The sequence below is a fragment of the Aulonocara sp. 'chitande type north' Nkhata Bay genome, linkage group LG23 (assembly GCF_057382095.1).
Source record: "Aulonocara sp. 'chitande type north' Nkhata Bay isolate Kocher_YH1m ecotype deep benthic linkage group LG23, A_spYH_male_GT1.1, whole genome shotgun sequence".
NCBI lineage: Eukaryota > Metazoa > Chordata > Actinopteri > Cichliformes > Cichlidae > Aulonocara > Aulonocara sp. 'chitande type north' Nkhata Bay.
The window spans coordinates 24401088-24428265 of NC_141365.1; the positions used below are offsets into that span (position 1 = coordinate 24401088).

Sequence of the window (27178 nt, forward strand, 5' to 3'; positions counted from 1 at the left end):
TGCGATTGCTCATAGTTTCAATGGAAGATGCAAACTTGTCTGCAAACACTCACCAACTACTCTCTCAGCAGCAGTGAAACTATGAAAACTGATCCAAACCAGAAAATGAGAACATTTGTCTTCAAAGTAAAAGTTGTGGCTTTAGCAATGTGTTGATGGCAGCAGGGAAACACAACTTTTACTGTGACCTCAGAGGGTTTCCATTTACTTGTGGGGATCTCGTTTTGCTCATGCTTGGACAGCAGTTGGACAGTTTTTATATATAATGCTGCAACTTCCATGCAAACTATGGTCAACTGCAGCAATCTGCTTTCAACAAAGGTGATCCCAAGGAGGACTTTGGTTTCGCACCCTCCAACAACCACACACCAAGCCATCAAGGAGTGCACCAACTGGTCTCTAAGCCTGTGTGACTGAGACCTAAGATGGATGTTTGAAAAGTGTGGCCAAGGTATATTTCTGTCTCATGGTTTCTCATGGTTTCATATTAATTGACACTTGGAGTAACTCATAAGTCACCCTGGGGTGTTTTATTGCCCGTTGGCCTGGGTAGTTTTGGTTTAGGCTGTCAAATTTGTGCTGTTGAATGGATAAACCATGAAAATGAGCAGATTTTTATCTATTTATTATGATAGCATAACAATAATGTACAGGTATAATGTGCAAATCAAACAAAGTGAAGTGATAATCCAGTTTGATTCTCATTTTTCCCCCTGCTTCTACGGCTACCAGGCTCACTGCACTGCATTTACTGTATGTACAAGAGCTTATGCAGTTAAAACATTTTAATCTAATAGCTTTATGCTAACAGTGATGATACCAAATCGACACGAGCCCAGAGGAATCACTTAAAAAGCTTTATATAAGAAATGTAATTTATTTTCACGGGAGGCAGCTTAGCTTTTTTTATGTTACCGTGAATGTACTTACAGCTCAGATATTGATTCCAGCGACCCTTCCAAAATCAACATCTTCTTTCCTGTATGAGCCACGCCGTGCAGTGCTCACATCTGTAACATTCTCAGCAATGCAGTAAACTTTATCTCATTTTATTAATGAAGTCTTCTCTAAACCTTCCATATTGTTGATTTCAAACATTAATAGTTAGGTCCTAACGCAAAATTAATCTCTGCGCATTTCATTAAAGGGGCTTTGGCTACATGACACTCATTTTCTCTTATCACTGCAATGTGTATCCAGTGCATACTCATTACATCCTGTTGGAAGTTAAATATGGCATAAATGAAGGTCACGTGTTTGATCCCCACAACAGTCGACATGGTAATTAACACAAAATAGTCTCATAATGAGAAACTGCTCCTACCTGCTCAGTAATTACAAGTCATTTTGCTGGAAGACCGTCTGCTAAATGCCTAAAATGGCTAATGTGAAATTAAACAGCATTACTTCAGTTCAATACAGAGGATTAGCCCCGTCATCACATTGTTCTCACAAAGGTAACTGATCTGACCTCTCTCTTACGGAGGCAAGGCAACAGTGTTTTTCTTCAGGTTCCATGTATGGGCTGTGGCATCCATTGATTGGCTAATCCCTTGATTACATCGTCACATAGCAGGGAGGGGTTAATGAGGGATAGCCCAAAGAACTGTGGGAAATGATAACAAATTAACATTTCAGATATCGCGTTGGCTGGTATAAATCACTATCAAAAACTGGTTACACCACTTAATGCCAGCCTTATTCATCATCCCCTCCGCCTCTGTCAGAAATACTTGGCTCACACTAGACCGCAAGTCTAATTAATGCAGATGTAATGAATTCATTATAGGGAGGAATTGGCTGTGGATTGGCCCATGCTTTCATCAAAGGAATTCCAATGCATGGAGAGGGGCCATGGCCTTTCATGCACACCCAAAAGCAGGACCATATTTTCATAAAAGAGTATGAAACATTACAGTGACAAATGGCCAGTGGTCATTTATCAAAATTAGGCCTTTGCAATATGCAGGGACTTCAGATATGCATTAAAGTAGGTAAATTCTCCATTGCTAAAGCAGCTAAAATGGTCATTTAAGTAGTATTTTTAACTAATTGTGTGTTTCGATGTTTGTTGTTTCAGTGTGTGACGGTATAGGAACAGGAAGCCTGCAGTCAGCTCAAACAGTGGACGCCAGCAATATTGATAAATTTGTCAACTGCACCAAAATCAATGGCAACCTCATCTTTCTCATTACTGGCATTAAAGGGTGAGTGCCACTCACACTCAGTGATTTCACACAAGTTTTTGTTAAGCATATTTGATGGAGCACACACAAAAAAAAGATTTGTTTTTACTTTTTTATGTGTCATACAATTTCAGAACTTCTAGATTAACATGCACAAACAAATTTTATCTGTCTATGTGGTTTTTTTCTATGATTTTTTTTTAAAACTAGAAGGTGTCAAACTGTACATTCTTTGAATTACTGAGGTTTGATAATCAGTTTTTCTTTTCTGGGAAATTCATCTGCTTTGGCAAAAAAGTAACTGCCATACAGAACAAGAAGTTTGGATCCAGATGTCTTCTGGCATCCCCATTGTCCCCACTGATGACCTTGGTGATGGAATGGGTTGGACTGATACTTATATAGTGCTTTTCCACTCAGAGCACTTTCAATAAGCATCATTCACCCAGCCACACAAGTTCATGCAAGTGCTTTTTTTCCATGCCTACGCACTTTTGACCTAGCATTCACTTGCTCATACTCCTTTCGATGTATTGGGGATTCAGTGTCTTGCTCTGAAATACAGGTTGGAAGAGTCAAGGTTTTTAGCAGATGACCTGCTCCACCTTCTGAACCACGGCCGGCCCCAATGCCCATTGGGTTCTTAAATTGGGTGCGGTGAAGATGGTGTCTAGTACACAGTTTGGTCTACTGACGAGTCATATAGATGCTTTAAAGCGCTTGAGCTGAAGGCAACTAGGGATTCTTGAAGACATTTTACTTCACGTGTTAAGCGTTATTAGCTGAAAAAGAATGGACAAGAGTTGAAATGTCTTCAAGAGCCTAAAAGAAGTCCAGTTGTCTTGGACTCAAGCACTTTATCTCACACTCATATACACACACGCAGACACACACACATCTCCATTGCACTGTATCGTCCTGTTCTGTCTATTGTTGCACTGTCTTGTCTTGTTCATTTTTGCTGTTTTTATATATTGCACTTTGCGTAGGCCTGTGTTTGTCCGTTCAAATTCAAATTCAAATTCAAATTTTATTTGTCACGTACACAGTCATACACAGTACGATATGTAGTGAAATGCTTGGACAACTGCTCGTGACCTAAAGAAAACAAAAAAGGAAAAGGCTATGAATAAGATAGGAAATAAATATGAAAAAATAAAAAGGGTAAATTTAACTAGGAAGGAATAAAATATAAATTAAGGTTAAAAATGAAATAACTGTACAACACAAATTAGAATGAAGGGTAAATTTAACTGGGAAGAATAAGATAAAATATATAAATTAAAGTTGAAAATAAAATAACTGTACAACAAAATACACAATATAGAACTATATAAGAATGTATGAAGAAATATAAATATAAATAAATATATACACAATAACAGCAGCTGTACAAGTATTAACCGGAAATGAAGAATATAGTGACCAGTGTTGTGCAAAAACAAAGTCCAGAAAGTCCAGTGTGTGTGTAAGAACCATATGTGTGGGTCAGTACTGTGTGGTGGTGTGATTGAGAGACCGTATCGCCTGCGGGAAGAAGCTCCTCCTCAGTCTCTCTGTGTTGGTCTTCAGGGAGCGGAATCGCTTTCCTGACCTCAACAGAGAGAACAGTCTGTTGTTGGGATGGCTGAGGTCCTTCACGATCTTCCTGGCCTTGGTCCAGCACCGCCTGCTGTAGATTGAGTGCAGGTCAGGGAGCTCGGAGCGGATGGTGCGCTCAGCTGACCGCACAACCCTCTGTAGAGCTCGTCTGTCCTGCATGGTGCTGTTCCCGAACCAGGTTAAGATGTTTCCCGCCAGGATGCTCTCTATGGTGCACGAGTAAAAGTTCCTGAGCACCTTGGAGCGCAGTTGGAAGTCTCTCAAGCGTCTGAGGTGGTAGAGACGCTGACGGGCCTTTTTCACCACGGTGTTGATGTGACAGGACCATGACAGGTCCTGCGTGATGTGAACTCCGAGGTATTTGAAGCTGTCCACTCTCTCCACTGGGCACTCGTTGATGACGGGGGTCTGGTAGTTCCTCTCCTGCTTAGTGCTGAAGTCCACTATCAGCTCCTTTGTCTTACTGACGTTTAGAAGGAGGTTGTTCCTCTGGCACCAGTTCTCCAGATTCTTAATCTCCTTCAGGTAGGCCGTCTCGTTGTTATCAGAGATCAGGCCCACCACGTCGGTGTCGTCAGCAAACTTGATGATGGTGGTGGAGCTGGTAGTGGCCACACAGTCATATGTGTACAAAGAGTACAGCAGGGGGCTCAGAACACACCCCTGGGGGGCTCCAGTGCTGAGAGTGGTGGAGGCTGAGACATGTCCGCCCATCCTTACTGCCTGTGGTCTGCCAGTTAGGAAGTTGGAGATCCACTGACACATAGATGAGCTGAGTCCCAGATGCTCCAGCTTGGTGGTGAGTGTGGAGGGAATTATGGTGTTAAATGCAGAGCTGTAGTCTATGAAGAGCATTTTAACATAATTCCCCCTTCTAGTGTCCAAGTGAGTGAGTGATGTGTGGAGGAGATGAGAGATGGCATCGTCTGTGGAGCGATTTGGACGGTAAGCGAACTGTAGTGGGTCCAGTGTGTCTGGTAGTGAAGAAATGATGAAGTCTCTGACCAGGCGTTCAAAGCACTTCATCACTACTGAGGTGAGGGCTACAGGGCGATAGTCATTGAGAGAAGCAGGGTGGGGTTTCTTCGGGACAGGAACAATGATGGACTCTTTGAAGCATGTGGGGATCACCGACTGAGATAAAGAGATGTTGAATATCTCAGTGAACACAGGAACTAGCTGGTATGCGCAGTCTCTTAGGATACGACCTGGGATGCCGTCTGGTCCTGCTGCTTTCCTGGTGTTCACTCTCTTGAAGGCTCTCCTTACTTCATGCTCGGAGATGACGAGCACGTTTCCGGTGCTGGCAGTATCTTCCTGTCTGCAGCCGTTAGCGCCGCTAACACTAGCATTGTTGGAGACCTTAGCTGCAGCCTCGAAGCGAGCATAGAAAGTGTTCAGCTCGTCTGCCAGAGTCACGGCCGCGTTCGTCATACCGGTTGTTGGTGCTTTATAGTCCGTTATTGTCCTTAGTCCCCGCCACAGGCTCCTAGAGTCACTCTGTTGGAGTTGTGACTCTAGTTTCCTCCCGTAGCGCTGCTTTGCCTCTTTCACCGCCCTCCGCACGTTATATGTCATATGTAGCACCAGGGTCTCAGAGGAACGCTGTCTCATTTCACTCTGTACTGTGCCACTGTACATGGTTGAAATGACTATAAAAGCCACTTGAACTTGAACTTTAGCTCATCATACTGAGTGACTGAGACTCTGTACAGACATACTGTACTTTTGCCTTCAAGTCGATCCCTACAAGTGACCACATTCTAGTTATGCATAGTTAATAAACCCACTGTTGGGGTACTATGTAGGAGCAGCAATATGTGCAGTTTTACTGAAGGACAACATAGGCTTCACTACATGGATGAAAACTTTACACACAAAACCACTGCACATGGAGAAAAAAAGAGAGCAGTGAAGGTCAGGGAGCGCTCTTACCTTGTCAGATACTCTTAACAGCATCCTGAGGACAGAATGATTATAAATCATAATTTGGCTATCGGCTTTAGTTGGCTTAAAAACCTTAATGAAACGTTCATTTATAAAGCCTTGCTTTAGCAACATAGACTTATTATTGTCATGGATCGCTGTGTGGCAGGCAGGATGAGGACCCAATCGCAAAACTCACACACACGGGGATGAACTCAAAAAACACAGCTTTATTGCTGGCCACGAGAAACAATACAAAATAAACTAAACTGGGAAAACTAAAGCACAAGGAGAGAGAAACAGGGAAATCCACACAGCATGAGGGAGAACGCGACGCCGAACAGAGGGAGACGCAGACAGAAATACACAGAGGGTTAACGAGGAAAGTGGGAACACACGGGGAACACAGGTGACACTGATAATCATAACGAGACAGGGCGGGGTGAACTGAACATGACATGTACAGGCGTGAGAGGCACAAAGTAAACAGGAAGTGCACAGAGGTTCAGACAGGAGGAGAGAGAGCACGGGGAAAACACAGACATAACGGGCTGGGGAAACATGAAACAACCACAAAGGGAGACGAGGGCTCATAAATACATAGAGGGCACACAGGGGGAAGAGAGAGCACGGGGAGAACTTAGACATAATGGGCAGGGGAAACATGGAATAAAACATAAGGAGAGACGAGGGCTCACAGATACACAGAGGGGCACACAGGGGGTAAAAGCCATGAAGGGAAAACACTTAGGGAACAACACAACAGGGCAACTCAGAAAACATGGCCTAAGCAAGGAACAAAATACAAAAATACAAGGAACTAAGAATACTGGGCCCACATGGCCCAGGACCATGACAATTATGCTTTATACTTCTCTTCAGGGATATGTATCACGGTATTGGGCCTTTGGACCCTGAGCGCCTCAACGTGTTCCGCACCGTGAAAGAGATCACAGGTAAGACGGCCTCACTTGGAAACACTGAATACAAGAAGAATTACAGGGTGTGTTTGTGCATGCGGCCGTGTGAATTATTTGGCCTCTAAAGTAGTGAAAGAAAGCTTTAAGAGGACAGCAGATTTTTGCCAGTAAGCTCAAAAAGGAGCTCTGGTCCATATAATGTTATTGTGTGTGTGCAATATCTCCATAGTTATACGTTCTTTCACTGTGTGCTGCTGCTACTGTGTGCATCCTTGTGTGTGTACTTATTCATTAGCTATTAGAGGCCTTAAGGGATGAGCAATACCTCGTATACAAACCCTTTTGTCATATTAAACCGCGACTTGCAGTTGAGCCAAACAGCTAATGGAGTGAAACTGCATTTTCATAATGAAAACCTAAGCAATAAGAAAGAGCAATGGCCATTCTATCCCAGCCATTTCCTGCTCCTATCCCTTTTAATGTCATTTCCACAGATGCTGATTTGATATAATCCGTCATTAAAGGCAACCAGACAAATTGTGCAGAATATTAAATCCATTCTTTTAATTAGCAATATTAAATATTAAATATTGTCTTCTGCAAGCGCATTTCCTACAAAGAAAAGGGTTTCTTGCTTGAACTTCAGAGCAGCTCCGTGATCTGAAACTTTGGATGTAGGCAACAGAAGGGTTTTTATCCGTTGCTCATTATTTTTGTGCTCCTTCATCAAATACCGCCACATACTAATTAGCACATGTTCAACCACTTTGCCTGACATGTCTTCTTTAGGTTACCTCAACATCCAATCCTGGCCTGAAAACATGACAGATCTTAGTGTTTTTTCCAGCCTGGCTACCATTGGAGGCAGAGCTCTTTACAGGTATGTTTGCAGGCATGCCCACACTAACTTTCTTCTGTCCATCCATGGATTTTCTTCCACTTATCCATTTCAGGGCCGAGAGACTAGATTCACCAGATTGCCAGGCTGTTACAGGGCTAACACATAAAGACAGATAGCCAGTCCTGTTCACAGTTAAACCTACAGCCAGTGTAACCAGAATTTGAAGGCAGGACCTTCTTGCTATGACCTGACGCGATACCACGCTGCCAAAATTGGACCATTGCAGGATAAATCATTTGGGTGCACTTACACTTTCCCTCTAACCATTGGAAGGCTTCCCTGTGAGTAAACTACGGTAGCTGCCCCAAGAAGGCATTTAACTATCTCTGAGTATTGTTCACAACAGAGGAGCAGGTGGATTGTAAAAAGTTGGATTGTTGGGATGTCAGCAGTAACGTGGGTATTGTACTGGACTATTGTGGTGAAGAGAGACAGTTTCCAAATCACCAGCCAATATATATCCAACCCTCACATATGGTCTGGGGTAGTCACTAAAAGAATACATCTGTTAAATGCTGGAATTAGTTTCCTTTGTAAGGTGGTTGGCTGTACCTTAGAAATAGAGTGAGGAGCCCAGACATCCACAGGGAGCTGGGAGTAGGGCCACTCCTCTTTTGCATTGAAAGGAGCCAACTGTATTGGGTTTGGGCTTCCAATCATGATGCATCCTGGACAAAAGCTCTTAGAGGTTTTCCAGCAAAGCCCAGGTGGGAAGACACCTTTTAAGACCCATGTTTACATCTCATCTGGAAAATGTCTAAGACAGAACAAGGATGTCTATAATATCCTGTTTGCCCACGTAACAAAACTGGATGGATGTTGCAGGTTTGCAAATGCGTGCGTCTGAGCGAGATCAATAAAGAGGAAACACTGCAATATCACCGCTTTCTGCTCATTCATTACTGAGGAGTAATAATAAATTCCACAAAGCTATACAGCATACATTTAAATAAATTAAAATAAAGCCATTATACTCACTTAACTCCAGAGGGATTGTTCATATTACACTTGTCTATAGACAAAATGCTTGTGAAATAAATGTAGTCAAACTTTTCTTTCCTTTCTGATCGTTGAAAATGAAACAGATGCTTAAAATGATAAGACTCCGGGACGATATCAACATATTTGCATGTCAGAATATTCCGAATAATTGATGAAACGTCTGTATGTGACAACATCCCACCTTGATACACCTTGAATTGAGTTGCTATGGCATCTAATATGCTGTTTGATGCATGCAACTTTTCAAAAATTGTAGACCAGTGTTATCAGCTGCCCTTGTCAAGGAGAGACCTCGTAGGCTGCAAAATGATGTCACAATTCTGCAGAAATAACCATGTTTGAAGCCTGCAGCTAAATTATAGTATTTCTATCTTTGCCAAAGAGGTTATGTGATTGGTTTGTGCTGGCTGTCTGTTAGCAAAATTACTCAAAATAGTGATGCACAGATTTGCATTTGCCAGAAGAAGGACTTAGCTCAGCTGGTTCCTGGATTCTTTAGAGAAAAGTTGGCAAAATTGGCCATTTCGAGCATTTTATGGTCTTTTTTCCGAGAGCATCATCTAATTTCCTGCTGTTTCCTCTTTTCGGATGCTCGCCGTTGGAGCTGGTGAGCCACCGGCAGGTTTTTGCTCACAGAAGCTCTTTGAAGCGCTGTTGTCACACAGCTTTGATTTGCCCTGTTTTGATAACAGGTTCTGTGTTTGCTTGCAAGTGACAGATTCGAGAGAGATAGTGCTGCAGAGTCAAAGGAGGTCCAGTCGTGTTTTGTAAATGCCCATGATGTACATGTAGCTCAGCAGTGCTCGAGTACAAGTCCGAGCTGGAGAAACCTTCTGCATCTGCAAAAGTTTCTTTATGTCTGGTATTTCTTTTTTTTTCTAACATTACATTTTTAATAGGAGTTTTTTTTTCTCTAGCTTTACGTGACTTCTTGTTCTTCTTTTGTCTGACTCTTAGCTTAACTCTTAATCCATTTTCCCTTTCTCCCCTCATTACTGTTCCTCTCCATCATATATTTTCATCCCACCCTCTAACCTTGTCTTTTCCTTTCCTTCCCCCCCCCCCTCCTAAACCCTCAATTACTCCTTCATCCTACTTTCTCTTCTTCCATCTTGTTAAAATTGCTTTCCAAATCTTCTTGTGTGCTTCCAACTATTTCTTTTAAATTTGTTATTTCTCTCTGATTTCCTTTCTTCTCCCTACTCGTCCCCTCTACCCCTTCTCCCTTTGCCATGACTCATTTCCTTTTCTATTCTCTCTTCTCTTTCAGTGGAAGTGGTATTTCTCTTTTGATCTTGAAGCAGCGTTGGATCTCCTCACTCCAGTTCCAGTCGTTGAGTGAGATCAGCGCCGGGAACGTCTACATCTTCAACAACAGCCGCCTCTGCTTCTATAACACTATCAACTGGACGTCGCTATTTAGGACCCCGAGCCAAAAAGTCCTCGTCCGTAACAACCAAGATCCAAAGGAGTGCAGTGAGTAGATGTGGTGTTAAGACTATTAAAGTTTTTAGCTTTTGCAGACCTCTGCACCTTCTGAGGGAGGAATCAGAGTTTAAGCAATATTGCATCATTACGCAGTGTCTTAGCTGCATAATTAATCCAAAATGGTTCAAATTTTGATGCCAAAGTAGGGTTCTGAATAGTTTTTAAACCTTTCAAGAACTCCTGCTCTCCTGTTTTTTCCTCCACGTAATCGTACTGAGTGTTTCAGGAGGGGTGTGAGCAGCACCACTCAGAAACTGTAGTTTTATTGCATTTTGACTATTGCTAATTTGGGTTTGGCTGGTGTTCAAGTTTGAGAGAGTGTGACAGACAGGCTGTGGCTGCCAGGAAAACTAGGGAAGGTTCCAGGTGAGGTGGACAGAGCGCGTGGCAGGTTGGGAAAAACAGGAGAGAGGTGACGGGAAAATGACATGAAGCTGAGAGTGGCAAAAGAAAATGTGGCAGCAGGAGACAGGGTGGTGGTGGCAAATGAGATAAAGGACCCGAGTCACGTGGAAGCAAAGAGCTACTGAAGAGGCCGAACAACACAAGGGACAAACTTGGCTGGGTCAGTGTTCAGTGTTAGCAATGACCACATCTGGTACACACACATTTCATAACAAAGGGGTCAGTTAAAAGGATGATTGGATGGATAAATTGCTGGAGTAATTTCTGAGCACCGGTTCTATGTGAGGACAAGGCCATGCGAAATTTAAATTGCAATGAAAGCCGATTGGGTAAAAGTGATGTGCTAGCTGGCTAGTTTTTGTTAGCTGCTAGCATCTGCTTTTTGGACTAGTTCATGTGAAAGTTACCTGCAATAAAGTAGACAGGATACGTTTAGAGTATCTTTTAGAAGTTTAAAGTGATTGACTCTCAGTGTGGGTTGGATTTTAACAGTATAAATGGTAAATGGTAAATGGCCTGTATTTATATAGCGCTTTACTAGTCCCTAAGGACCCCAAAGCGCTTTACATATCCAGTCATCCACCCATTCACACACACATTCACACACTAACATTATAACATTAAAAGTTAGTGTAAGTTACTCTTTAATGCTACACAGATGAACTGAGCAGTCTGTCAGAGTGAATGCGTCTCCGTTGTGCAAGTGCAATGCAAATTTCATCCACTATATAGTGCTCTAAGAAATCCTTATGATGCATGAAAAATCAGTGTACAGTAATAAAATCACTACTACTCATCCACATCAAAAGGAGTCAGCTGAGGTGGTTTGGGCTTCTGACTAGGATGCCTCCTGGGTGAGGTGTTACATGCCATTCTACGAGGAGGCCCTGAGGTAGACCAAGGACATGCTGGAGAAATTACATCTCTCTCTGTTGACCAGCATAAACCCCACATAAACTGGAGAAGGTGGCTGGGGGGTGAGAGGTTTGGGTTTCAGCCAGTCCCAGACAAAAGGCAGAAGATAGATGTATGGATGAGGGAGTGACTGAAAAAGTGGATGATTTAACCACAGCCACACAATATACTAAAAGAGAGAGAAAAAAACAGCAGCCAGAGGCACAAAAAAAGGGAAAACAGTAGGAATGAGACTAAACGACAGCCATAGCCATGGTACCATTAGCACTCTAATTACCTCTACCCCAGTATTACACACTGACTTGGCCAATTTCATGGGAACTGTCATGCCTTAAAGGTATGTTAAGTATAACGCTTGCAATGGGAAGTGGAGGCGTGATGGAATGAACAACAGGCAAATAAAGGGACATATTGCTCATATGATTCCACAATACCCAGGGTAATGAGCTTATTTATAATATTTGTGAGGATTTGTTAGAGGTGGTTGCCACTAAAGCTTTCTGTGTCTGAGATGGAGATAACTAAGCCGCCATAGTTTTTCACGGTCCTGCCACACTGCGGTTCATATCATTAGCCAGTTAATGAGTACGGTGTGTGTATTAGAGATCGATCGATGGCACCTTACACAGGTCTCTTCATTAGGCTCAACCCACTGTCTACGATTGACTGTTCTCCTGTTGACAAAGGGTTTGGCCCCCACCAGGCGACACTCCCGGGGATATGTGTGTCACTCAGCGATTGAGTGTGATGAGCATTATTGATTGTTGTGGTTCAACAGGAAAGGGTGGGGGGGTTACAATTATAGTGGATGTGTTCTTTAATGGCAGAGATGTGGGGAATACCAATGTTTACTCACTCAGGTGGGCAGAAACATACAGCAGTTTGAGCTTCCGATAGCTGTAGAAAAAAATATATAAATGCAGTCCATTTACAAGCACTGACTTATCTCCTAGGCATGAATACAGAATAGATATACACACATTGCTACATTTATACACTTATAATTTGGGACAGGCAGCAATGTTATAGACATCTTAAAGAAAAGACATTCTGCCAATGAAGTCTGTGGGTTCCCCAAGAATCAACACTGACTTTCGACAGTCTTGTGATCCATTTCGCCAACTTTTTTCATCTTGTGCCACCAAGGGGTCAAAGATGAAAATGTGTTAATGTCTGTAACTTTTGCACCATTCTTAATTTTTAGATTGAGAAGACAATTGCATCAATTATTGGAACAAACCGAGTTCAGAGGACTGTACAACCAATTTTATGTTGTTAAAAAAATAACACAAATGATCTTCAGGTATACATATGTCCCTGCTATCAAAATAGGAGGCAGAGTTGCCATACAGGAAGTGACGTGAGCAACACTTCTATCAAGCCAAACATTGGTGATCCTAGGACCCAGTTCTTGCAATTGCATTTCACTTTTCACAGTCTCACTGTTTATTGCAACAATACTAGCAAAAGCCACCAACTACTTAACAATCATTGGGGAATACATGTTTTTCCTTCATGTCCACTGGTTGCTAACCAGTTGCCAACCAGTTTCTAGGTCTGTGCTGCAGGACCCTAATTTGTTTAGTACTGATATGTGTAGAGATGTTTAATAAAACTGTTAAGCACTTTGGTAGAACTTGAGAATTTTAAAGTTATTTTTGTGTACAAGAGGACAAAATATAGTGCCTGTATCTGATCGTACTGTGGCGTATCCCAAGACACAGACATTTCGAGGTGTTACGTAACCACAATATATAACTGATATATAATTGATAGCTGATAGCCAGACCAAGGATCATCAAAGATATAAGCTGGATATTAGCCACATACACACTTAACAGGTGATCGTACCCCAACACTTGTTTAATGTGTTGACACCAAACATCCTCCCTGTTGTCTTTAAAAGAAAATTATACTATTTTGACCATTTGAACATTCTCCTCACAGTCCAACAACGAATGGTGTGTGACCGAATGTGTTCGGACGATGGCTGTTGGGGACCAGGGCCAGACCAGTGCCTCTCTTGCCGATATTTCAAGCGAGGCCGTACCTGCGTTCAGTCCTGCAACCTTTTTGATGGGTGAGTAGTCGATTCATTCAGTAAAAGTCCTTTCCTTCCTCTGACACATTCTGAGCAAATGTTGTACGTGGGTCTGGAAATATCTTTGAGTAGATCTGACTTAAACTGTGAAAGAATAAAAAAAAAACAACACATTTCTGATCATTGTGGTCCCAGGAAGCTGGATTAATTCCTCAGCAAACAGCCATACGTGACAAGCAGCAGAAATAAAATCAATTTAAACTGTTTTAATGCATGAAAATGAAGTCAAAACATCCTCAAGGGCTCTGGAGGAGGAGAGTCTAATTGCTGATTGGCATGAATGTAATGAGATGAACCAATAAGGAATTTTACAGTGCGAACAGTCAGAGGAACATTTGGCTGCATATTACACCCACTGTCCAAACTCAATTTAAGTATACACCATTGTTGAAGCACATTTCATTTCAAATCACCCATTTGGACTGACAGACATGAGTGTTTACTGCACTGAGCAGGAAAATGAAGCAAGCTGTTTCCGAGTGTCCTCACAATCCACCGATCTTCGCTGTGAGTCATTGCATTCAGGTCATCCCTCTATGTTGCCAAGAGGCACATCAAAAAGATCACTGCCAACTCACCTGGGGAGAAACCCTCCTTTGTAGACGTAGTTTCCAGCCTTTTTCTTGCTGTTCTTGAATGAACGGGGAGATGCTGTGAATCGCAACACTTGAAAGCATCCATCTAAAATAAGACTGTACCGGCAGCATCTGCCACAAGATAAATATGACTTTTCTTCCAAGCGGTGTGATGTCAGGCTCGTGTTTTCCTCAGGGGAAGAGGAGAGCGCATTTGTAAGTGTGTATGAGAGCGAGCAACCCTCGGTCATGTTGACTTGTTGCTGGTCCTTTCCTGCGCCGTTTGTGGGAGGGAAGCTTTGAAGATGCCGGTGAAAACAGCTCATAGCGAAGGCTTTGAAGAAGACGAGGAAAGGCGCATGGCAGGGAGCGGCTGAACCACACTTGTTTCCAATACTGTAAATACAGTCAGTCACAGTGAGGAAATGCAAGCAATATTCAACAGGCCCACTTTTTGTTTTGAGTCACTGGCCTGACTTGTGGAATCAGAACATCCATAACCCAAAGGCCTGGTGTAAGAAGTGTCTACCTACCAACAAAGAGTGCTGAGTTGGTATTTACTTGCTTTTACAGTGGGGCAAAAAAGTATTTAGTCAGCCACCGATTGTGCAAGTTCCCCCACCTAAAATGATGACAGAGGTCAGTAATTTGCACCAGAGGTACACTTCAACTGTGAGAGACAGAATGTGAAAAAAAAATCCATGAATCCACATGGTAGGATTTGTAAAGAATTTATTCGTAAATCAGGGTGGAAAATAAGTATTTGGTCAATAACAAAAATACAACTCAATACTTTGTAACATAACCTTTGTTGGCAATAACAGAGGTCAAACGTTTACTATAGGTCTTTACCAGGTTTGCACACACAGTAGCTGGTATTTTGGCCCATTCCTCCGTGCAGATCTTCTCGAGAGCAGTGATGTTTTGGGGCTATCGCCGAGCAACACGGACTTTCAACTCCCGCCACAGATTTTCTATGGGGTTGAGGTCTGGAGACTGGCTAGGCCACTCCAGGACTTTCAAATGCTTCTTACGGAGCCACTCCTTTGTTGCCCGGGCGGTGTGTTTTGGATCATTGTCATGTTGGAAGACCCCGCCTCGTTTCATCTTCAAAGTTCTCACTGATGGAAGGAGGTTTTGGCTCAAAATCTCACGATACATGGCCCCATTCATTCTGTCCTTAACACGGATCAGTCGTCCTGTCCCCTTGGCAGAAAAACAGCCCCATAGCATGATGTTTCCACCCCCATGCTTCACAGTAGGTATGGTGTTCTTGGGATGCAACTCAGTATTCTTCTTCCTCCAAACACGACGAGTTGAGTTTATACCAAAAAGTTCTACTTTGGTTTCATCTGACCACATGACATTCTCCCAATCCTCTGCTGTATCATCCATGTGCTCTCTGGCAAACTTCAGACGGGCCTGGACATGCACTGGCTTCAGCAGCGGAACACGTCTGGCACTGCGGGATTTGATTCCCTGCCATTGTAGTGTGTTACTGATGGTGACCTTTGTTACTTTGGTCCCAGCTCTCTGCAGGTCGTTCACCAGGTCCCCCCGTGTGGTTCTGGGATCTTTGCTCACCGTTCTCATGATCATTTTGACCCCACGGGATGAGATCTTGCGTGGAGCCCCAGATCGAGGGAGATTATCAGTGGTCTTGTATGTCTTCCATTTTCTGATGATTGCTCCCACAGTTGATTTTTTCACACCAAGCTGCTTGCCTATTGTAGATTCACTCTTCCCAGTCTGGTGCAGGTCTACAATACTTTTCCTGGTGTCCTTCGAAAGCTCTTTGGTCTTGGCCATGGCGGAGTTTGGAGTCTGACTGTTTGAGGCTGTGGACAGGTGTCTTTTATACAGATGATGAGTTCAAACAGGTGCCATTCATACAGGTAACGAGTGGGGGACAGAAAAGCTTCTTACAGAAGACGTTACAGGTCTGTGAGAGCCAGAGATTTTCCATGTTTGAGGTGACCAAATACTTATTTTCCACCCTAATTTACGAATAAATTCTTTACAAATCCTACCATGTGAATTCATGGATTTTTTTTTCACATTCTGTCTCTCACAGTTGAAGTGTACCTCTGGTTACACTTCTTAAAAGCTGCTAGGTGTAGTCCCTGACTGGTTGGCAAAGATTCCTGGCAGTTTCTGGCTCCTGCTGGGTGAAATTGGTCGAAAACTACCGTACTATCTATTTCAACTACTATCCGCAGGGCAGTACAACTTGATAAAGTGCGAAACAATGTAGACAGTTTGCCTTCCAAGTAAAAGTTGTGGCACTGAGGCACTTTTTTCTGTAAAAGTGAACTTTTTTTAAATTTCTGGCTTGTGTTGCATTTTTCACAGTTTGCAGCTCAGAGAGTAAGTGCACAGTGTTTGTAGATGAGTCCATCCCTTCATTTCAAAATACGACTGCAGCAACATGCGACTGACCAAACTTTTTACCAACCGCTTCGAATACTGGTCAAGGAATCTTCCCCAGTGACTGGAGTTTGCCATGGGGTCACTGTGTTTAATATCATTATTCTTGCTATGTACATTTTCTTTATTCTATGGCATGTGTCTTGAAGATTGTAGAAGTAGATACAAATACACTGTTGAATTGTTGAAGAAAGTCATATCATCTGCATAAAAAAGCCACATCATGGCATATCTAAATTGATTTTTTTTAAAAAGTGGGTACAGCCAATACTGTTCTGTTACGGTATGTGAGTTATATATAGTTTTCACCTTTAAAAAATCATTTTAGTCTTATTTCCACAGTCTGTACACTAATTTAATGACTGGATATGGACAGCAGATTGTCATAGCGCTGCTTATTTTCAGCACTTTTGCTGTATGCAGCATAGATTTGCTTAATATTTCACTTTGTTCTGAAGCTACTGAACTGTATATCTCTCAAGAATTTAGTGTTAGCTCATTAAAAATGTTCTCGGGATGGTGATTTTAAACCATAAGATTCTTCAGCTCGTTCTTCTTCTGTGTTTCCATTGTTAATGAGAAGAGGCACTAATTCCCTTCAGTTTATACGTCTGTTGAATAAAACAAAGAGAGAGCAAAGGAGTTTGGGGGTGAGCAGGGAGGACTGAAATGCAATCCCACTGGGGTTGGGGGAGGAGGGAGGGAGGGAGTGAGTGAGGGAGGAGCTGAATGGGTTTAATTAAAAAAAATTTAAAAAGTTGCTTTGGTGGGTTGACCGTGCTGTGACTATTTGGATGTTTGGATTTCTGAACAGCGGCCACAGCCCTGCTTAAATTCCACCAAAACAGGACTAATCCCCCATCAGGTCATCCCCCCAGTGGGGCTTTGGCGCGCACTACCAGCTGTGAAGGAGGCCAATCAGGAAGAACGGCTTTGAAGGAATGGAAATGACCCCAGAGAGCATGACTGCAGAGGTCTTTGTCTCTCACCCATTCTGCTCCATGTATCTTTTCTTCCACCTCAACCAAGAAAAGAGATATCTCTCCACTGCCTGGGCCTTTTTTCCCCCTAAAGGATTCCCCTGCATAGTGCCTCGGAGAGAGGAATCTAATTTATTTTGGAACAAGGGAAAAAAAGCTGGGGGAGAAATGCAAAGAGAGCTATGGGAGTTTCCCACTGAAAACATCATTAATAAAAGGACCATCTGTAGCTTACACACTCTGCTTTTTGGATGTGTCAGACAAACTGCTGTGATCATAAAGAATCAATAGGACCATTTAAAGAAAAACTACCCTGAAATAAAGGCTCAGCAAAGGGAAATCTGGGATTTTATCTTCATTTTTATTGCCTTTTAATGTGAGCTGAACACTAGAGTGTCAGGATGTTTAGTTTCTCTTTTTTTTGTTGCTTTTAAAACTACCGAGTCTAAAAGGTTTTCATCTAATATTACCCACATGAAAATGCATAAAAACCCACATACCCGCAGGAGATCCAAAATTCTCAGTGCCACATCTTATAAAAACAGCTCACAAGGAGGAATCTGTGGACTCTTTATTCCACCCCAATAGCATCACATGCAAATATGAACAAAAATCATGCACGTGCACGCGCGCACACATACAGTCCCTTTCATTATCCCGCTGCTGTGAGAAAGAGGTTTGTTTGTAACTGGGCGAATCCTCCTCTGAGAGCGTCTGTCCTCTGCATTGGCTGATCGATCCCTCTGATGTGAAAAGTGGTTTTGATCGGCAGCAGTTGTTATTGACAGCAGCCTGCCTCCGCCCGCCCGAGACGCCGCACTTCAAAAGTGAAGATAATGCGCTGATTCGGACACAAACAAGACAGGAATTTTTAGATTGAGAGTATGCGAGTGCACACACCCAGACACACACACACACAATCACGCACAGAAACACACCAATATACACATATAAGGATTCAACAGTAAGGCCTGGGGCTATGTGGAGCTCCTGCCAGGGTAATTGCAGTGTATAAACCCAATATCGAGCTCTATTGTTTACTTTCTTTCCCCTCAGAAGCGAAAAAACAAAACCAACATAAAGTACACATTAACCGGCTGACTGAAGCGTTTTAGACGTTGCAGGAACCGCAGTGATTCTTTGATAACGGGATGAAAAGAAAATGTGTTTGGCTTTTTTTTCTTTTTCTTTTATTACACACTCCCTCTGTCTCTTCACTTTGGTCCTATCAAAAGCAAACTCCCTCTCTAAATGCCCTCTCCGTGGCCTTTCATACCATCTTTCCCGTTCCTCCTTCCCTCCCACCATCTCTTCTCCTGCTTCCTCCACCTTCCACACATCCCCTCATGTTTGCCTATGATTTAAAAAGACGTTCATTATTCATGGACTTTCTCTGTAAGCATATTGACCATACTAAGCCGTTAACCTGGTCAAATAGTTTTAGGTAGCTCGCTGCCCTGCATGCCCCTTCAGCAGAGGGCACTGCATCTTGGAGATGACCCAGATAAACCGGTTGTTGTATCACACTTGATTTTGTTGAAAAAGGCCTCAATGTACAGCTCGTACTTGCGGCATGCTCTTAATCAATATTTCACTGTGCTCTCAAATCTATAATACATGCATTCCTATTTTCATTTTTCTTATTTATCAGGGAAGAGCGTGAATTTGCCAATGGATCCGTGTGCCTGGCGTGCGATAACCAATGTGAGAAGATGGATGGAAACACTGTGACATGTCTCGGTCCGGTAAGACCCTCAGTCTCAACTTCCTTTTTACTTAAGAATACATTTTATAAATACAGGAAATAAGCTGTTTAGATTAAAACCACTCCTCATTTTTCTGTGCGAGATAGGGGACTATCTTCTACGTGCCAAAGTGGATTTCCAACTTATTTTGCTGTGTTTTGCACACAGGATTTCTGAAGATATAAGTACTGTTTGCAAAGGTGAATGGTAGGTTAATGGGAGGGATGATAAAGTACTGTAGCTACTTTTGGAGGCATGCTTTTGGCAAGCACCCATGCACACAGTCAAAAAAAAAGCAAAATGAGATTAGATTCTGACCTTCCGGTAAAGTCACTTTTAGAATGATCGCAATACGACTCTCCAAAATGTTTCCTTGCTGAAATGTCAGTGGAGAACATGCACATCTGCATGCATGTGCACAGAAATTGTACGCAGCAACACCAAATGCAAACAAATCTGCTCATGCAAGGCTGCAGCTGCATCATTATCATGCTAGGGTATACGCCAGTGCTCGTATCAAACCTGCAGGGACGCCCAGAAAAGGTTGCCAAACGTCTCAGGAGTTGCAGGATGATTAAAGGGATTGGAAAGCAGAAGAATCCACATATGCCAAAAATAATCTCCACAACATAACTGCGGTAGTTTTTGCTAAAATTCCTGTGAATTACTATATATTTTCTGTACTTTGTACTTGTAAAAAGCATAAAAAGAAAATATAGTAAGCTGACAAATCAGTCTAGATGTTGTAACTGAATACAGATCTCAGGACATGATCAGAATTATTGTCAACTAAAGTCTAGAGACTGGTCAACGACCCTCTGTCAGCGATGTGTATTCCTTGACCGTTTGCTAAGCGGTTCCTTGAGGTTGCTGGCTGTTGACAGGTGAAATCCTTCACAATGAGGATGCTGTACCAAAACCCTCCTTGTGATTTGTTTGGTTACCAGCAGATTGTTTGCAGACAAGTTACTATTCTTCATATAAAACTACAGGTGATTGCAGCAATCACCAACGAATTCCCGAGGTGTGGTGAAAGTTCGAACCAGAAACAAAGAACATTTCCCTTCAGTGGAAAATGCGTGCCTTACTACAGCAATTTTTATTTTGAAGGTGAGACAGCTCACCTTCAAAATAAATATTTTTAAATATACATATGGATGACACCAGGGGCCAGAAAAAATACTGAAAGAGCAAGACATGAATTCAATTTCAGCGTGATTCAATTCAGTTTTATAGATCTAGCACCAAATCATAACAGCAGTTGTCTTCAAGTGCTTTATGTTAAAAGGTAAAGACCCTACAATAGTACAGAGAAAACACCAACAATTAAACAATCCCCTTTGAGCAAGTCCTAGGCAACAGTGGGAAGGAAAAACTCCCTTTAAAGAGGAACAAGTTTCCAGTAGAACCAGGCTCAGAGAGGGACAGCTTTCTAACACGATTTGTTGGGGTGAGGGGAGGAAGACAGGACAAAGACACTGTGGAAGAGAGCCAGAGATGAAATGAGATAAACATGACTGAGTGAAGAGGAAACACTCAGTGCATCATGGCAAGCGCCCAGCAGCCTAGGCATATTCTACTGTAACTAAGAGAGGATTCAGAGTCACCTGATTCAACTATAAGCGTTATGAAAAAGAAAAAGTAGAGAGGGTGTCTGTCTCCCGAATCCAAACTGGGAGCTGGTCCCACATCCTATTACAGCACTGCACTCTGTTCCAGTTAGCTCAGTAGGACGACCCATTCTCTCACAGATGTTTATAAAGGCAGACTGTATGGTTAGGTACTTGTTTTTATACGCCTCTGTCAAATGGATTGAAAACACCTGAATTCAAAGATATGGCCATTTGTGCATATTGTGTATGTGACTTATTCTGCGTTATCAAGACGTGCGAATTTGAAACCAGGTACATCCACGTGGTTATGAGAATATCCTTGGAAACTTTTTCTGAGCTATTTCAAAACCCCTGGACTAAATTACTTGTGCTCACATACAGTATAGAGTGATTACATCCAATAATATCCATTACAATACTGTTATTTAATTAAATTACCTGCTTGTTGTTTTTTTTCTTTACTATGATGAATTCTGAATCCTGGTGGCATAAATACTGTAGTGGGACAAATGTGGGTACGATCTATAACTGTACAGGAAGCTGATTTTACAGCGCAATGTTTCATTACGAAAAAGTTGCATCTAATGTGCAGCATGACTTGTTTCACGGATTCTAGTGACTGTGTGACTAACCTTTTATGACTGTCTGAGGGAGAGAATAACAGATGAAGAGAGAAAGAGCAGCTCCTCAAGGATGCGCAAAGGCTGGTGACGTTGGGATGCTGGTCACAGCTGAGCAGTGAATAACACCAGAGTCAATCATCCACGGGTGCTCAGTCACACGCAGACGCACATGCGCAGTGTCCACGGACATACTTAAATGCATTCGGACATCTGTATGCATCTGCCCTGCTCACACACAGACACGCAACTACGCAAAGTGAGCATAATGTTTATTGATGGTGTGTGTCTAAATGTGTCAAGTGGTGAGAAGCTGTCCATCAGGTCGCCGTGGCTGTCGTTAGCAGCAGAGCGTGGAGCTGAAAAGCCCAGCCGCCAGAATGCAACTTGTTCTTCACAACACACACATACACACACCTCTGTGCAATTTTAAGCTTACACTTTTGTCAGCACTTCGTGCACACGCACATAGACATTCACACAAAGTGTACAGTCAGTTTTCCGCTCCCATTCTAACTTATTCATGCTCCTGCTGCAGCTGAGCTCGTGTTCACTTACCTCTTGTCGTCTCCTCCATCACTTTCAGTGTGCACTTTTTTTTGGCACAACCTGACTCCCTAACCATTTTCCCAGTTTTATCAGGGATACAGTGGAATAAATTCCAGGCACTTTAGCTCAACATGGATTATACTGCCAAAAGTGTTCACTCTCCCATCCAAATCTTTTAATTCAGGTGTTCCAATCACTTTCATGGCCACAGGTGTATAAAATCAAACATCCAGACATGCAGACTGCTACTACAAAAATGTGTGAAGGAATGCATCACTCTCAGTAGCTCAGTGAATTCCAGTGTGGTAATGTGACAGGATGCAACCTGTGCAACAAGTCCAGACGTGAAATTTCCACACTACTAAATATTCAATCGTCAACTGTTAGTGGGATTAGAACAAAGTAGAAGCTACACTAAATCACACTGGGGTCTGTGGATGCTGAGGCACATATTGCACAGACGTCACCAACTCCAAACTCCACGTGGCCTTCAGATTAGCTCAAGAACGGTGCGTAGAGAGCTTAATGGCGCAGGTTTCCATGGCAGCATGGCTGCATCTAAGCCTTAGATCATCAAGGGTCGGATGCAGTGGTGTAAAGCACCCCACCACTGGACTCTAGAGTAGTGAAGATATGTTTCCTCGAGTGACGAATCTTAGTTCTCTGTCTGGAAATCAAATGGAAGAGTCTGGGTTTGATGGTCGCCAGGGGAACAGTACTGGTCTGACTGCATTGTGCCAATTGTAAAGTTTGGTGGAGGGGGGATTACCTTAGATCCAGTGAAAGAAACTCTTAATGCATCAGCATACCAAGACATCTGTGGGAACAGTTTGGGGGTGGTACCTTCCTCTTCCAACATGACCAGTGCACAAAGCAAGGACAAATGAATTTGGATGAATTAAAGCAGAGCCTATGAGACAGGCCTTTGTGCCTGACCTCATAAATTTTCTTCTGAAAGAACGGTCAAAACTTCTCATAAACACTCTTAAACCTGTGGTAAGCTTTCCTAGAAGAGCTGAAGCTGTTATTGCTGCAAATTGTGGGCCAACATCACATGGATAAAGAATGGGAGGTCACTCAAGTTCATGTGTGTGTTAAGGCACACGAGCAAATACTTTTTGCAATACAATGTATAAATCATTGCTTGGGATTCATGTGGGATTATCGCTGTATGAATTTCCATGAACTTTTTCTTAACTTTATTTTTCTCCACTGGTTTCTTTTAGCTCTTCACCCATTATTTTGTTCTTGTTTTATGTTATCTCCTCTTACTGCCACCTTTACCTCCTTCTTCTTTATTCACCCCTTGTCTACCACCCTCTTTGTAACCCATCTTCTCATCTCGCTCCTCCTTGTTGTGCTCTCCTCACAGGGCCCAGACCAGTGTGTAAAATGCCTCCACTTCAAAGACGGCCCTAACTGCGTAGAGAAGTGCCCCGATGGGCTGCAGGGAGCCAACAGTTTCATCTTCAAATACGCCAAGGCCAACAACGAGTGTCATCCCTGCCATGCCAATTGCACCCAGGGGTAAGAGAGGGATGATACATAAAGATGTGTCTATGTATAAAAGTTAATCCGTTTCTTTCAAGTGTCCACTCGCCTTCATAGTTACCCTGAGCAGCTTCTGGCTTTGGTGCTTTTATGCTGTTAAAGTTTTTTAGCCTTAATTCTAGCATTATGAGTGAGAGAGGGTACATAATCATCTACACCACGAATATTCTTAAATTGAGTTGAATTTGCCACTTTATATCCAATTAGCTACTCGTGTATTTCTTTAAGGCATAATGTAATTTAAAAGGCTGAGTTTCGTATTTAAAAAATAATCATATAGTTGTCACAGAACAGGACATTAGAGACTAAACTGTTTTGTTATACTAAGCTATAAATATGATTAATTCTGCTGTAAAGTTGGGGATTTTAACATGGGGTGTATCATGGCTCACTTTTGAAGTTAGCCTCAAGTGGCTATTAGTAGTGTCTTGTTTTGCATATAAGTAGTGGGTTTTAAAATTGGACTAAAGTAATAGTTTAACTTTCAGAAAATATACAGATTTGCTCTCTTGCTAACAGTTAGATTGACAGCACCCTCATTAGTACATTACGCTGGTGTCACAAAACGGCTGGAGGCCGAGTACCAAAAATCAAACCCACGTGCAGATTACCCAAAGCGGAGGCTGAGGAAAGGTTTCAACAAAGGTTTATTAATTAATGATGTTTACGATGGCACTTGGCTTTAGGCTTGACACATGGGACGTGAGGGTCTTGGCCAGGGGAAAGGGATAAAGCAAGGGGACAGGTCCAAGAAAGCAACGGCAGCTGGCTGGTGATTAGCTACGTACTGGAAGAGAGGAGAGCAGTGTTAAAGCGGTAGCCAATGAGGAGTTCTGGAGAGGATGGAAGCTATGAAAATCTTCGTCTTACTGTGCAGGTGGGAGATGGAAGCGTTGAAGGAGAGGTAGTGCGGTCTGGGTGGGTTTGGTGGTGTGTGTCAGCTGTAACTGAGCGGTGAAGATCCTGTGGTGGTGTAAGGGCAGGAGGGCAGGCAGGTGAGGCAAGGAGATGATTCTGAAAGCAGGCGGGTTAACCAGATTTCCAAGATGAGTGGTTCAGTGTGATGGAATTTCCAGGAGTAACTAGAACACAAGATTGCAAGGTAAGTAAAGCATTGAGAATCATAGACAAGACGCATGAGGCCTGGTTACCAACATAGGGTAGTTGACGAACTGGCGAGGAAGCAGTGTCAGCAAGCAGCTTAAATCTCCAACCTAATTGCCTCAATCAGCTTCAGGTGAGGGAGGCTGTAGGCCCTGCCCATGGGTGGATACCAGGGAGGTCCAGACCTTCAGCGGAATTTTCCAGCCACACCTAGACAGTGTTGCCAACTTAGCGACTTTGTCGCTATATTTAGCGAGTTTTCAGACCCCTTAGCGACTTTTTTTCTAAAAAAAGACCCCTTAGCGACTTTTTTTCTAAAAAAAAGACGTGAAAGCGCGTATTGCTTTTACTCTCAACAAGCAGCGGGTGCTGTAACGCAGTCAGTTCTTCTTTTACTCTTTTACTCTTATGCTGTTTTGTGGATCACAAGGTTTAAAACTACTTATAAACACACACACACAAAGTAACTCCACCAGAGTGCCTATTTCGGGTCACTTTTGCCGGTCCAAGCCCGGGTAAAGGAGCAGGGTTGGAATAGTGACATTAAAAAAAACAATAATTGCTAAAAGAAATTTAATTTGTATTTCTATATAAACTCTAGATGCAATTTAGGACGTTTTTTACTCACTTTATGTCTCTTCCACGATGTTATTTCTCTCTCCAACAACATAGGTTACAATTAGATTAGCATGACCAATTATGCAAATTAGGCAATGACGTCATTTAGCGACTTCTAGCGAGTTTTAGGACAGCCAATAGCAATTTTCCTTACTGAGGAGTTGGCAACACTGCACCCAGACCATGATAGCTAGTAGCCAAAACTAGTTGGAAATCGGCTTAGCCATGTATAGAGACAGGAAACAGGTTTATAAATGTCCCCATTAGCTAACCCATCAACCTCCAAAAACTGGGCAGATGTTTGTGTTGTATATAATTTTGCACAGAGCCAAATATATATATATATTTTTTTTAGCCTTATTTGCTATTTGGCTTAGTTTATTGCTAAGCTAATGGTCTTAGCTTAGCAGTAAACTAAGCCAGTTAGCATTAAACTAAGCTAGTCCTTAGCTTTATTTTTTTCATAAAAATAATGAAAACGGTGTAAACCTTCCTATCATATTCTACCCAACAAATCCAAAAGTATTATTTCCCTAAAGGTTAACCTGTGCCCTAATGCTCTGAAGGATGTGATAACATCACTTTTTTTGCTAAGTTTAGCGCAACCACCAGCAGCCTTTTATCTGTCTGTTCATATTGATTGAATTTTATCACTGATTAACTTTTATATATCATATATTATAATATATTATTTATGTGCTGTTTTTGTTGTCTTGAAGTTGAGTACTGTCTGTGTGCTCTGAGACAACAGATGTACATTAGCAGCTAGGTATCACCAGTGCACTTAGTTTTAAATGTGTTCTGTTCCTTTTTAAACTATAAAATAACTAAATAAAATGTGGCAGATTTAAACACACAGTGAATTTATGTGAGTTTCTTAATGTTCTACAAAATGCCTGCCAATCAAAGTTATAAATAATAGTTTAGCCATCACGTCTCTCCCGACATACTTTAATACTGAGGCCAAAGCAGTATAAGTCTTCAAAAGAATGGCAGTTGTGGTTGTGGGGAAAATTTACCGTTCTTACCTGTTTATGTTTTCATCCTCTAAAGCTTGTTTTTTGAAGCCAGTATGGCTTTGGCTTTGAACTTGAGCCCAGGCCTTTTTAGATTTTCTGCTAGTGGGGAGACTATTATGGAAGAAGCCGAACAGTGGGGACTGGTAAGACAGACAGAAGATGATGAGTGAGGTGCTGAGGTGGAGCTTGTCGGTGGTCTCTGCAAACAAAGTTAGACTTCTGAATCCTAGCAACAGGGCTGGCGAGACGATGTGCAGTAGAAAGGAACTTAATGTTCATTCTCTAACATGGCAGGAGGTCATTTTATTTTACTGCAGCTAGCCTGTAAATGTTGATAGTATCAGTGCAGCTTTAAAGAGACATGGAAAGGAGAATTTTCGAAGTAGAGGGGATGACAAAGGATGGAAAAGGTACAAATTATTTACAGATACACAAGTTGAAGATCAAGAATATTATATATATATATTAAGAATATTATATTATATATATATTAATATTAATATTATCTTGTATAGAATCGGTACCTTGTTTAAGGACACGTTCACATGGCAGGTCACTCATTAGACGACTTTCCTGACAAAAAATAATCCCTGGCTTGTTGTGTCTGTTGTCAGAAAAGTCCTTTGTTCTCTGCTAATGCAGAAAGAAAACTGATTGAAAACACACACACACACACACACACACACACACACACACACACACACACACACACACACACACACACAACACAACACTGGATACAGACACTGATTACTTGCTAATTAGCTATTTGGTACACCATTTAATTGACAACCAAGTGACTTTTGAGGAGCCACAGTTGTCACCGATTTAATTCCAAAGTTAGCCTGCTCTCCTAATTTGCTAAGCAATTTGTTGTGTCGTGTGTGCTCACACAGCCTTCGCGTGCACACACACCGAAGCATTCAAAACC

General features: G+C 42.2%; 1 protein-coding gene and 1 long non-coding RNA gene across 3 annotated transcripts in view; one reads left to right on the forward strand and one right to left on the reverse strand.

Annotated features, from left to right (window-relative positions):
* LOC147301864 (receptor tyrosine-protein kinase erbB-4-like) overlaps positions 1 to 27178 on the forward strand; it is a 367641-nt gene that overhangs the window by 256248 nt on the left and 84215 nt on the right. For both annotated transcript variants that reach the window (XM_086284333.1, XM_086284335.1), the window contains exons 9-15: positions 2081 to 2207; positions 6597 to 6670; positions 7424 to 7514; positions 9808 to 10013; positions 13293 to 13425; positions 19080 to 19173; positions 23328 to 23482. In XM_086284333.1, coding sequence (XP_086140459.1) covers positions 2081 to 2207; positions 6597 to 6670; positions 7424 to 7514; positions 9808 to 10013; positions 13293 to 13425; positions 19080 to 19173; positions 23328 to 23482 — 880 coding nt within the window. The remainder of the gene's footprint in view (positions 1 to 2080; positions 2208 to 6596; positions 6671 to 7423; positions 7515 to 9807; positions 10014 to 13292; positions 13426 to 19079; positions 19174 to 23327; positions 23483 to 27178) is intronic.
* LOC147301865 (uncharacterized) lies at positions 24169 to 26515 on the reverse strand. Its single transcript, XR_015127310.1, has 3 exons — positions 26257 to 26515; positions 24377 to 24588; positions 24169 to 24293 (listed from the first exon to the last, which is right to left on the reverse strand). It is a non-coding gene; the product is annotated as an uncharacterized LOC147301865 (long non-coding RNA).